Here is a 12,917-nt window from a genome sequence, read left to right as displayed (position 1 = left end):
GTAACTGGACAGCTTATTAAACCAGTGGACTAATGTTGGAGGGCCTCATGTTTCCCAGCAGACACACTTAGATATTACAGATAACACATTCCCAGAGAGTTGTGATATCGACACAATACCAGAACATATGTCAAAACGTGAAGCCAACTTTGTAATGAAATGTTTCTTTTACCTGAGAAGGAAACCGTGTAACACCTCCATATCTTTGTGTTATTAGTCAGACGTACAGAATACGCAGGGTACACATCGTACAAACAAATGCTCACTGCTGGTTATTTCTCCCCAATGCAACAACAACTATCAAGTATAACAATAGGAACATAAAGTAAATGACTCAGTAGAATAGAATAAACATTGTAGCATCAGTGTAATACAGGAAGGCACCATTTATAGTATATTTACATATGTTTTGGGGAAGGGGGGATTGGGGGCAAGTGTATGAATTGTGCAGTATTTAGCAATCATAATAGGAGACTGGTAGCAGCAGTTGTGGTGTGTGTGGTATGAATGTACGTGTGTGTGTACGTGTGTGTGTCTGTGTGGGTGTGTGTGTGTGATTGAATGTATGTGTGTTAAGGTGCAGAGAATCAGAACAGGTGGTCAGTCCAGTTCAATTGTTCAACAGTCTGATGACTTGTAGATAGAAACTGTTCCTGAGCCTGTTGGTATCAGACCTCATGCTCTGATACAGTCTGATGGCTTGTAGATAGAAACTGTTCCTGAGCCTGTTGGTATCAGACCTCATGCTCTGATACAGTCTGATGGCTTGTAGATAGAAACTGTTCCTGAGCCTGTTGGTATCAGACCTCATGCTCTGATACAGTCTGATGGCTTGTAGATAGAAACTGTCTCTGAGCCTGTTGGTATCAGACCTCATGCTCTGATACAGTCTGATGGCTTGTAGATAGAAACTGTCTCTGAGCCTGTTGGTAACAGACCTCATGCTCTGATACAGTCTGATGGCTTGTAGATAGAAACTGTCTCTGAGCCTGTTGGTATCAGACCTCATGCTCTGATACAGTCTGATGGCTTGTAGATAGAAACTGTCTCTGAACCTGTCGGTATCAGACGTCATGACCCAATACTGTATGCCCAACGGTAAGTGAGTGAACAGCTCGTGGCTGGGGTATGTGGGGTCTTTGATGATGCTGCAGGCCTTCCTCAGGCAACGTTTCCAGTAGATGTCCAGGATGCGTGGGAACAAGGTCCCAGGGATGTACTGGGCCGTCTTCACCACCCGCTGGAGGGCCTTGCGGTCATGGACAGAACCCATGGGTGAACAGGGAGTACAGCAGAGGGCTGAGGACACACCCCTGGGGGCTCCCTGAGGGAGTACAGCAGAGGGCTGAGGACACACCCCTGGGGGCTCCCTGAGGGAGTACAGCAGAGGGCCGAGGACACACCCCTGGGGGCTCCCTGAGGGAGTACAGCAAAGGGCTGAGGACACACCCCTGGGGGCTCCCTGAGGGAGTACAGCAGAGGGCTGAGGACACACCCCTGGGGGCTCCCTGAGGGAGTACAGCAGAGGGCTAAGGACACATCCCTGGGGGGCCCCTGTGTTAAGAGTCAGTGTGGAGGAGGTGTTGTTGCCAATCCTCACAGCGTGTGGTCTGCCCGTCAGGAAGTCCAGGATCCAGTTTCAGAGGGTGGTGACCAGACCCAGGATTCTGAGCTTGGTGTCGAACTTGGAGGAAAGAGTGTTGAATGCTGAACTGTAGTCAATAAACAGCATTCTCACATAAGTGTCCGTTTTGTCCAGATGTGTTACGGCCGTGTGAATGGTGATGGACATGGCACCTTTCCGTAGATCTGTTGGAAAGGTAGGCTAATTGGAGTGGGTCCAGTGTGTAAGGATTATAAGAGGACTGTAACGGAAGAAAAATAAAAGTAAGGACAAATTCAGATTTGGCCTTGGATCGATGGGTTAAGTGTGAGTGTGTGTGTGAGTGAGTTAATCAGTCAGTCTGTGAGTGAGTGAATAAGTGAGTCTGTCTGTCTGTCATGTTTCCATCTCCACTCTGTAAGGTCAAGGTGTCCTGGTCAATAACAGTCTGGTTCTATCTCCACTCTGTAAGGTCAAGGTGTCCTGGTCAATAACAGTCTGGTTCCATCTCCACTCTGTAAGGTCAAGGTGTCCTGGTCAATAACAGTCTGGTTCCTTCTCCACTCTGTAAGGTCAAGGTGTCCTGGTCAATAACAGTCTGGTTCCATCTCCACTCTGTAAGGTCAAGGTGTCCTGGTCAATAACAGTCTGGTTCCATCTCCACTCTGTAAGGTCAAGGTGTCCTGGTCAATAACAGTCTGGTTCCATCTCCACTCTGTAAGGTCAAGGTGTCCTGGTTCAATAACAGTCTGGTTCCATCTCCACTCTGTAAGGTCAAGGTGTCCTGGTCAATAACAGTCTGGTTCCATCTCCACTCTGTAAGGTCAAGGTGTCCTGGTCAATAACAGTCTGGTTCCATCTCCACTCTGTAAGGTCAAGGTGTCCTGGTCAATAACAGTCTGGTTCCATCTCCACTCTGTAAGGTCAAGGTGTCCTGGTCAATAACAGTCTGGTTCCATCTCCACTCTGTAAGGTCAAGGTGTCCTGGTCAATAACAGTCTGGTTCCATCTCCACTCTGTAAGGTCAAGGTGTCCTGGTCAATAACAGTCTGGTTCCATCTCCACTCTGTAAGGTCAAGGTGTCCTGGTTCAATAACAGTCTGGTTCCATCTCTACTCTGTAAGGTCAAGGTGTCCTGGTCAATAACAGTCTGGTTCCATCTCCACTCTGTAAGGTCAAGGTGTCCTGGTCAATAACAGTCTGGTTCCATCTCCACTCTGTAAGGTCAAGGTGTCCTGGTCAATAACAGTCTGGTTCCATCTCCACTCTGTAAGGTCAAGGTGTCCTGGTCAATAACAGTCTGGTACCATCTCCACTCTGTAAGGTCAAGGTGTCCTGGTCAATAACAGTCTGGTTCCATCTCCACTCTGTAAGGTCAAGGTGTCCTGGTCAATAACAGTCTTGTTCCATCTCCACTCTGTAAGGTCAAGGTGTCCTGGTCAATAACAGTCTGGTTCCATCTCCACTCTGTAAGGTCAAGGTGTCCTGGTCAATAACAGTCTGGTTCCATCTCCACTCTGTAAGGTCAAGGTGTCCTGGTCAATAACAGTCTGGTTCCATCTCCACTCTGTAAGGTCAAGGTGTCCTGGTCAATAACAGTCTGGTTCCATCTCCACTCTGTAAGGTCAAGGTGTCCTGGTCAATAACAGTCTGGTTCCATCTCCACTCTGTAAGGTCAAGGTGTCCTGGTCAATAACAGTCTGGTTCCATCTCCACTCTGTAAGGTCAAGGTGTCCTGGTCAATAACAGTCTTGTTCCATCTCCACTCTGTAAGGTCAAGGTGTCCTGGTCAATAACAGTCTGGTTCCATCTCCACTCTGTAAGGTCAAGGTGTCCTGGTCAATAACAGTCTGGTTCCATCTCCACTCTGTAAGGTCAAGGTGTCCTGGTCAATAACAGTCTGGTTCCATCTCCACTCTGTAAGGTCAAGGTGTCCTGGTCAATAACAGTCTGGTTCCATCTCCACTCTGTAAGGTCAAGGTGTCCTGGTCAATAACAGTCTGGTTCCATCTCCACTCTGTAAGGTCAAGGTGTCCTGGTCAATAACAGTCTGGTTCCATCTCCACTCTGTAAGGTCAAGGTGTCCTGGTCAATAACAGTCTTGTTCCATCTCCACTCTGTAAGGTCAAGGTGTCCTGGTCAATAAGAGTCTGGTTCCATCTCCACTCTGTAAGGTCAAGGTGTCCTGGTCAATAACAGTCTGGTTCCATCTCCACTCTGTAAGGTCAAGGTGTCCTGGTCAATAACAGTCTGGTTCCATCTCCACTCTGTAAGGTCAAGGTGTCCTGGTCAATAACAGTCTGGTTCCATCTCCACTCTGTAAGGTCAAGGTGTCCTGGTCAATAACAGTCTGGTTCCATCTCCACTCTGTAAGGTCAAGGTGTCCTGGTCAATAACAGTCTGGTTCCATCTCCACTCTGTAAGGTCAAGGTGTCCTGGTCAATAACAGTCTGGTTCCATCTCCACTCTGTAAGGTCAAGGTGTCCTGGTCAATAACAGTCTGGTTCCATCTCCACTCTGTAAGGTCAAGGTGTCCTGGTCAATAACAGTCTGGTTCCATCTCCACTCTGTAAGGTCAAGGTGTCCTGGTCAATAACAGTCTGGTTCCATCTCCACTCTGTAAGGTCAAGGTGTCCTGGTTCAATAACAGTCTGGTTCCTTCTCCACTCTGTAAGGTCAAGGTGTCCTGGTCAATAACAGTCTGGTTCCATCTCCACTCTGTAAGGTCAAGGTGTCCTGGTCAGTCCTGGGATAAGGGGGAGTGAAACTCCTGTGGAATATTGTGGCGTTCATTACAACTTGGATAGTCACATGACTGCAAGGTATGTCTTCAAGTTTATTTTTGTTAGGTCTTTGTTTGTCGTCGTTTCTTAGGTCAGAATTGAAGTGTAATCCCCCCCCCCCCCCCCCCCTGCATGTCTGATGTGGCAATTGATGCCGATTCAAGGCTTTCCTCAAGTGTGTGACTCAAACGAGTGATTTTAGGTTGTTATTACAGAATTAAAAAATAGTTTTTTACCCAATTTGTAATGTAATAATGATTACATTAGGCGCAAAAACATTATTATGTTACGTTTTCAGCATATTTATTACATTATCGGGCATTCATTACAGTATAAATGCACACGTTATTACATTATCGGTAGTTATTACATTATCAGTTGCAACATACAATGCTGGATATGGAATTCAGTTCAACATCTACTGACATCAGAATGAATAAATGGAGAGATGGAACACACCGTTTCCATTACCTGTATCATCCAAGTCTTCATCATGGTCTTCATCATCTCCAGAAGACAGGGAATCTGTCGGCACGGAAACACACATGAAGACGTTCCTGTCTGGACAACAACATCAGACAGGAAGACAATTCAGTCTGGACAACATCAGACATGAAGACGTTCCTGTCTGGACAACATCATCAGACAGGAAGACGTTCCTGTCTGGACAACATCAGACATGAAGACTTGAAGACGTTTCAGTCTGGACAACATCAGACATGAAGACTTGAAGATGTTCCAGTCTGGACATCATCAGACAGGAAGACATGAAGACGTTCCAGTCTGGACAACAACATCAGACAGGAAGACATGAAGACGTTCCTGTCTGGACAACATCAGACATGAAGACTTGAAGACGTTTCAGTCTGGACAACATCAGACATGAAGACTTGAAGATGTTCCAGTCTGGACATCATCAGACAGGAAGACATGAAGACGTTCCAGTCTGGACAACATCAGACAGGAAGACAGGAAGACGTTCCAGTCTGGACAACAACATCAGACAGGAAGACAGGAAGACGTTCCAGTCTGGACAACATCAGACAGGAAGACAGGAAGACGTTCCAGTCTGGACAACAACATCAGACAGGAAGACAGGAAGACGTTCCAGTCTGGACAACAACATCAGACATGAAGACAGGAAGACGTTCCAGTCTGGACAACAACATCAGACAGGAAGACAGGAAGACGTTCCAGTCTGGACAACAACATCAGACATGAAGACGTTCCAGTCTGGACAACAACATCAGACATGAAGACATGAAGACGTTCCAGTCTGGACAACATCATCAGACATGAAGACAGGAAGACGTTCCAGTCTGGACAACAACATCAGACATGAAGACATGAAGATGTTCCAGTCTGGACAACAACATCAGACATGAAGACGTTCCAGTCTGGACAACATCAGACATGAAGACAGGAAGACGTTCCAGTCTGGACAACATCATCAGACATGAAGACATGAAGACGTTCCAGTCTGGACAACAACATCAGACATGAAGACAGGAAGACGTTCCAGTCTGGACAACAACATCAGACATGAAGACGTTCCAGTCTGGACAACAACATCAGACATGAAGACAGGAAGACGTTCCAGTCTGGACAACATCATCAGACATGAAGACATGAAGACGTTCCAGTCTGGACAACAACATCAGACAGGAAGACAGGAAGACGTTCCAGTCTGGACAACATCAGACATGAAGACAGGAAGACGTTCCAGTCTGGACAACATCATCAGACATGAAGACATGAAGACGTTCCAGTCTGGACAACAACATCAGACAGGAAGACAGGAAGACGTTCCAGTCTGGACAACAACATCAGACAGGAAGACAGGAAGACGTTCCAGTCTGGACAACAACATCAGACATGAAGACAGGAAGACGTTCCAGTCTGGACAACATCAGACAGGAAGACAGGAAGACGTTCCAGTCTGGACAACAACATCAGACAGGAAGACAGGAAGACGTTCCAGTCTGGACAACAACATCAGACATGAAGACGTTCCAGTCTGGACAACATCAGACATGAAGACAGGAAGACGTTCCAGTCTGGACAACAACATCAGACATGAAGACAGGAAGACGTTCCAGTCTGGACAACAACATCAGACAGGAAGACAGGAAGACGTTCCAGTCTGGACAACAACATCAGACATGAAGGCATTCCAGTCTGAACAACATCATCAGACATCGTTTAGGTCTCTAAATGAGAGAATCAGGCTCTCAAATCGCACCCTATTCCCTATACATGTACAGTGCACTACTTTTGACCGGTACCCATAAGGTTTTATAGGGAATAGGGTGCGATTTAGAACATAGACTCATTATCTGATCTCAAGATGAATCATGAATCTATATGTTTTTTACTTAAACAAACATAAATCTGAAGAGTGAGTTTTTACTCAGAAACAGCTTTCGTAGAAAACACCAACAGTAATTTAATGAAACTGAGAGGGATTAAAATAATACAAACACACAAACACTCAAAACGACGCACGATCATGTAGCAGGAGAAGTTTTCACCTGCATGTGTTTATTTGTATGAAGTTCGTCAAAATATTATATTCTCATTCTAACGGGAATACGTTTCAAGATCCTCTATGAAAAAAGATTGCAGTAGTGCAGTATAACTGCAGTATAACTGCAGTATGCTGCAAATACTGCATCCAAAATACCGCAGTCGACTGCAGTTACTGCACTTTTACTGCAGTTTCAAAATTGCAATCTTTTTTTGTACGGGATGTTATGTCTCTATTCAAGACTCTTATTCATCGTTCCTACGGTCTCTTCCTGGTATAAGCTGCTATTGGTCTGGTGTCAACTTCACCTGCCGCCATATTTGAGTTCCCTTTTATTGATGATTATGGCGAAGACGGTAAGTAGAAAGTTGAGCTCCGTTCCTTTCTGCGGTATAACATGTCGTAATCCTCATACAGTCTGTTTAAAGCGCCTCATGAATCTCCGGATCTAACTGGAGATCAGACTCTCAGATATATGAATATCTCAGTATCTTGATAACGGCTGGCTACCTGGCGCTAAATAAACATGCTGAATGTTTACTTTGTTAGCTAATGAGGCGTGAAATGACTAACGTTACTATGAACGGTCTATAAAGAGTTGTGACCGCGTTTCATTTTCATCTCCGGGAGCTGAAGGAATGTGAATTCATAATGGTCTGATTCTAACACCTACGCTGTGCGCTCTATCGACAGACTAATATAAACGGGTTGAAACCGGTGATACATTGTGCGCATGTGAATCCTGAAAGTGGCGAGTCAAGAATCGAGGGAGTACACACACACACACACACACACACACACACACACACACACACACACACACACACACACACACACACACACACACACACACACACACACACACACACACACACACACACACACACACACACACACACACAGGCACACACAGGCACACACTAGTCAGTTCATACTGACTGTAGCATTGAGAGGCCATGAATGGCCCTACAGTTCTCAGAGAGGCTGGTCTTAAGTTCTTGCACAAACATTTCCACAGACAGACATTTACAGAGCAGCGTCTTATTACTGAGATCTGTGAGAGAGGAACACTCTCACACACACTGATACTCACATCCACGCACACACTCACAAACAGCCCGACATATGGAATAGTTTTAAGATGGTCATCCCACAGATCATTCAGCTGTTTGATTTAGAATTTTAGGTACAAAAAAAAATATATATATAAAAAATGTATTATAATTATAATGTAAAATATTGAATTTGGCCTTTACTACTAAAACCCATAGAAAAACATTGAATAACACATTCATAAATGGCAAAAAGACTTCAAAATAATAAATCATAAGGAACAAGGTTTTGAAGTGTGTCCTATATACAGGAGATTAAAATAAACTCAGTAAATATATATTTTATCTATTTTATTTTTTACACATATTTAATCCCTTTTTGGGGAGGGCGCAAAACTACCTTCAAACTTCCATTTGTTTTTTTGGCACTGAGGAAATTTACTGTGAACACTGAGGCTGTACCTGCTTTAAGTTACAGTTTTACTGTGAACACTGAGGCTGTACCCGCTTTAAGTTATAGTTTTATTGTGAACACCGAGGCTGTACCCGCTTTAAGTTACAGTTTTACTGTGAACACTGAGGCTGTACCCGCTTTAAGTTACAGTTTTACTGTGAACACTGAGGCTGTAGCCCCTTTAAGTTACAGTTTTACTGTGAACACTGAGGCTGTACCTGCTTTAAGTTACAGTTTTACTGTGAACACTGAGGCTGTACCTGCTTTAAGTTACAGTTTTACTGTGAACACTGAGGCTGTACCCGCTTTAAGTTAGTTTTACTGTGAACACTGAGGCTGTAACCATGTATGCTACAGTGGCTATTTGATCATAATGTAGACCTACCAGAGTAGCCTACCATTAAAAACTATAGAGAAAATGCATCCCATAACATTTTAACATGGAAATAGCTGTTCTATCGTTCAGCCTACAGTAGCAGCCAGTGTGTGGTGTTCAATGTAGGTCTACATTCCATGAGACTTTTGAAACAAACACGCAGGGCTTGACATGAACCTGTTTCTCCACTTGTCCTTCAGACAAGGAGGTGACTGAACATGTTGTTCTGTTGTTTGATCCAGGAAACACCTTTATAAAGTAAAATGCATTATTATTCCCATACCATTATTACAGAGAATTAGACATTTTATGCTACCCTCTGCCTATTGGCTACTTGGCTTATTCAAGCGTTGCTCACTGCCCCTTTAAGATCAAAAACAATCTCTTTACCTGACTGGCTTTTCAAAGCTGTCTAGAAATGTACATGTTTTGTGCTCTTGTAAGAAGTAATCCCTCCCCTATTGCTGACTACAAATGATCTATAACTGGGCTAAAACCTCACTAACTAGCAATCCCTCCCCTATTGCTGACTATAAATGATCTATAACTGGGCTAAAACCTCACTAACTAGCAATCCCTCCCCTATTGCTGACTACAAATGATCTATAACTGGGCTAAAACCTCACTAACTAGCAATCCCTCCCTTATTGCTGACTACACATGATCTATAACTGGGCTAAAACCTCACTAACTAGCAATCCCTCCCCTATTGCTGACTACAAATGATCTATAACTGGGCTAAAACCTCACTAACTAGCAATCCCTCCCCTATTGCTGACTATAAATGATCTATAACTGGGCTAAAACCTCACTAACTAGCAATCCCTCCCCTATTGCTGACTACAAATGATCTATAACTGGGCTAATACCTCACTAACTAGCAATCCCTCCCCTATTGCTGACTACACATGATCTATAACTGGGCTAAAACCTCACTAACTAGCAATCCCTCCCCTATTGCTGACTACACATGATCTATAACTGGGCAAAAACCTCACTAACTAGCAAACCCTCCCCTATTGCTGACTACAAATGATCTATAACTGGGCTAAAACCTCACTAACTAGCAATCCCTCCCCTATTGCTGACTACACATGATCTATAACTGGGCTAAAACCTCACCAACTAGCAATCCCTCCCCTATTGCTGACTACAAATGATCTATAACTGGGCTAAAACCTCACTAACTAGCAATCCCTCCCCTATTGCTGACTACACATGATCTATAACTGGGCTAAAACCTCACTAACTAGCAAACCCTCCCCTATTGCTGACTACAAATTATCTATAACTGGGCTAAAACCTCACTAACTAGCAATCCCTCCCCTATTGCTGACTACACATGATCTATAACTGGGCTAAAACCTCACTAACTAGCAAACCCTCCCCTATTGCTGACTACAAATGATCTATAACTGGGCTAAAACCTCACTAACTAGTAATCCCTCCCCTATTGCTGACTATAAATGATCTATAACTGGGCTAAAACCTCACTAACTAGCAATCCCTCCCCTATTGCTGACTACAAATGATCTATAACTGGGCTAATACCTCACTAACTAGCAATCCCTCCCCTACTGCTGACTACACATGATCTATAACTGGGCTAAAACCTCACTAACTAGCAATCCCTCCCCTATTGCTGACTACACATGATCTATAACTGGGCTAAAACCTCACTAACTAGCAAACCCTCCCCTATTGCTGACTACAAATGATCTATAACTGGGCTAAAACCTCACTAACTAGCAATCCCTCCCCTATTGCTGACTACACATGATCTATAACTGGGCTAAAACCTCACCAACTAGCAATCCCTCCCCTATTGCTGACTACAAATGATCTATAACTGGGCTAAAACCTCACTAACTAGCAATCCCTCCCCTATTGCTGACTACACATGATCTATAACTGGGCTAAAACCTCACTAACTAGCAAACCCTCCCCTATTGCTGACTACAAATGATCTATAACTGGGCTAAAACCTCACTAACTAGCAATCCCTCCCCTATTGCTGACTACACATGATCTATAACTGGGCTAAAACCTCACTAACTAGCAAACCCTCCCCTATTGCTGACTACAAATGATCTATAACTGGGCTAAAACCTCACTAACTAGCAAACCCTCCCCTATTGCTGACTACAAATGATCTATAACTGGGCTAAAACCTCACTAACTAGCAATCCCTCCCCTATTGCTGACTACACATGATCTATAACTGGGCTAAAACCTCACTAACTAGCAAACCCTCCCCTATTGCTGACTACAAATGATCTATAACTGGGCTAAAACCTCACTAACTAGCAAACCTTCCCCTATTGCTGACTACAAATGATCTATAACTGGGCTAAAACCTCACTAACTAGCAATCCCTCCCTTATTGCTGACTACAAATGATCTATAACTGGGCTAAAACCTCACTAACTAGTAATCCCTCCCCTATTGCTGACTACACATGATCTATAACTGGGCTAAAACCTCACTAACTAGCAAACCCTCCCCTATTGCTGACTACAAATGATCTATAACTGGGCTAAAACCTCACTAACTAGCAAACCCTCCCATATTGCTGACTACAAATGATCTATAACTGGGCTAAAACCTCACTAACTAGCAATCCCTCCCTTATTGCTGACTACAAATGATCTATAACTGGGCTAAAACCTCACTAACTAGTAATCCCTCCCCTATTGCTGACTACACATGATCTATAACTGGGCTAAAACCTCACTAACTAGCAAACCCTCCCCTATTGCTGACTACAAATGATCTATAACTGGGCTAAAACCTCACTAACTAGCAATCCCTCCCTTATTGCTGACTACAAATGATCTATAACTGGGCTAAAACCTCACTAACTAGCAAACCCTCCCCTATTGCTGACTACAAATGATCTATAACTGGGCTAAAACCTCACTAACTAGCAATCCCTCCCTTATTGCTGACTACAAATGATCTATAACTGAGCTAATACCTCACTAACTAGCAATCCCTCCCCTATTGCTGACTACAAATGATCTATAACTGGGCTAAAACCTCACTAACTAGCAATCCCTCCCCTATTGCTGACTATAAATGATCTATAACTGGGCTAAAACCTCACCAACTAGCAATCCCTCCCCTATTGCTGACTACAAATGATCTATAACTGGGCTAAAACCTCACTAACTAGCAAACCCTCCCCTATTGCTGACTACAAATGATCTATAACTGGGCTAAAACCTCACTAACTAGCAAACCCTCCCTTATTGCTGACTACACATGATCTATAACTGGGCTAAAACCTCACTAACTAGCAAACCCTCCCCTATTGCTGACTACAAATGATCTATAACTGGGCTAAAACCTCACTAACTAGCAAACCCTCCCTTATTGCTGACTACACATGATCTATAACTGGGCTAAAACCTCACTAACTAGCAAACCCTCCCCTATTGCTGACTACAAATGATCTATAACTGGGCTAAAACCTCACTAACTAGCAAACCCTCCCCTATTGCTGACTACAAATGATCTATAACTGGGCTAAAACCTCACTAACTAGCAAACCCTCCCCTATTGCTGACTACAAATGATCTATAACTGGGCTAAAACCTCACTAACTAGCAATCCCTCCCTTATTGCTGACTACAAATGATCTATAACTGAGCTAATACCTCACTAACTAGCAATCCCTCCCCTATTGCTGACTACAAATGATCTATAACTGGGCTAAAACCTCACTAACTAGCAATCCCTCCCCTATTGCTGACTATAAATGATCTATAACTGGGCTAAAACCTCACCAACTAGCAATCCCTCCCCTATTGCTGACTACAAATGATCTATAACTGGGCTAAAACCTCACTAACTAGCAAACCCTCCCCTATTGCTGACTACAAATTATCTATAACTGGGCTAAAACCTCACTAACTAGCAAACCCTCCCTTATTGCTGACTACACATGATCTATAACTGGGCTAAAACCTCACTAACTAGCAAACCCTCCCCTATTGCTGACTACAAATGATCTATAACTGGGCTAAAACCTCACTAACTAGCAAACCCTCCCTTATTGCTGACTACACATGATCTATAACTGGGCTAAAACCTCACTAACTAGCAAACCCTCCCCTATTG

General features: G+C 43.8%; 1 protein-coding gene across 7 annotated transcripts in view; it reads right to left on the bottom strand.

Annotated features, from left to right (window-relative positions):
• fgfr3 (fibroblast growth factor receptor 3) overlaps window positions 1-12,917 on the bottom strand; it is a 269,105-nt gene that overhangs the window by 118,742 nt on the left and 137,446 nt on the right. For 5 of the 7 annotated variants that reach the window (XM_071382150.1, XM_071382149.1, XM_071382152.1 and 2 more), the window contains exon 4: window positions 4,858-4,911. The exons of the other annotated variants lie outside the window; for them this stretch is intronic. In XM_071382150.1, coding sequence (XP_071238251.1) covers window positions 4,858-4,911 — 54 coding nt within the window. The remainder of the gene's footprint in view (window positions 1-4,857; window positions 4,912-12,917) is intronic. 7 annotated transcript variants of the gene reach the window in all.

The sequence above is a fragment of the Salvelinus alpinus genome, chromosome 34 (assembly GCF_045679555.1).
Source record: "Salvelinus alpinus chromosome 34, SLU_Salpinus.1, whole genome shotgun sequence".
In the NCBI taxonomy this organism is placed as follows: domain Eukaryota; kingdom Metazoa; phylum Chordata; class Actinopteri; order Salmoniformes; family Salmonidae; genus Salvelinus; species Salvelinus alpinus.
Note: the sequence above shows the minus strand (reverse complement) of the source record. Positions and strands in the feature narration are given on the sequence as shown.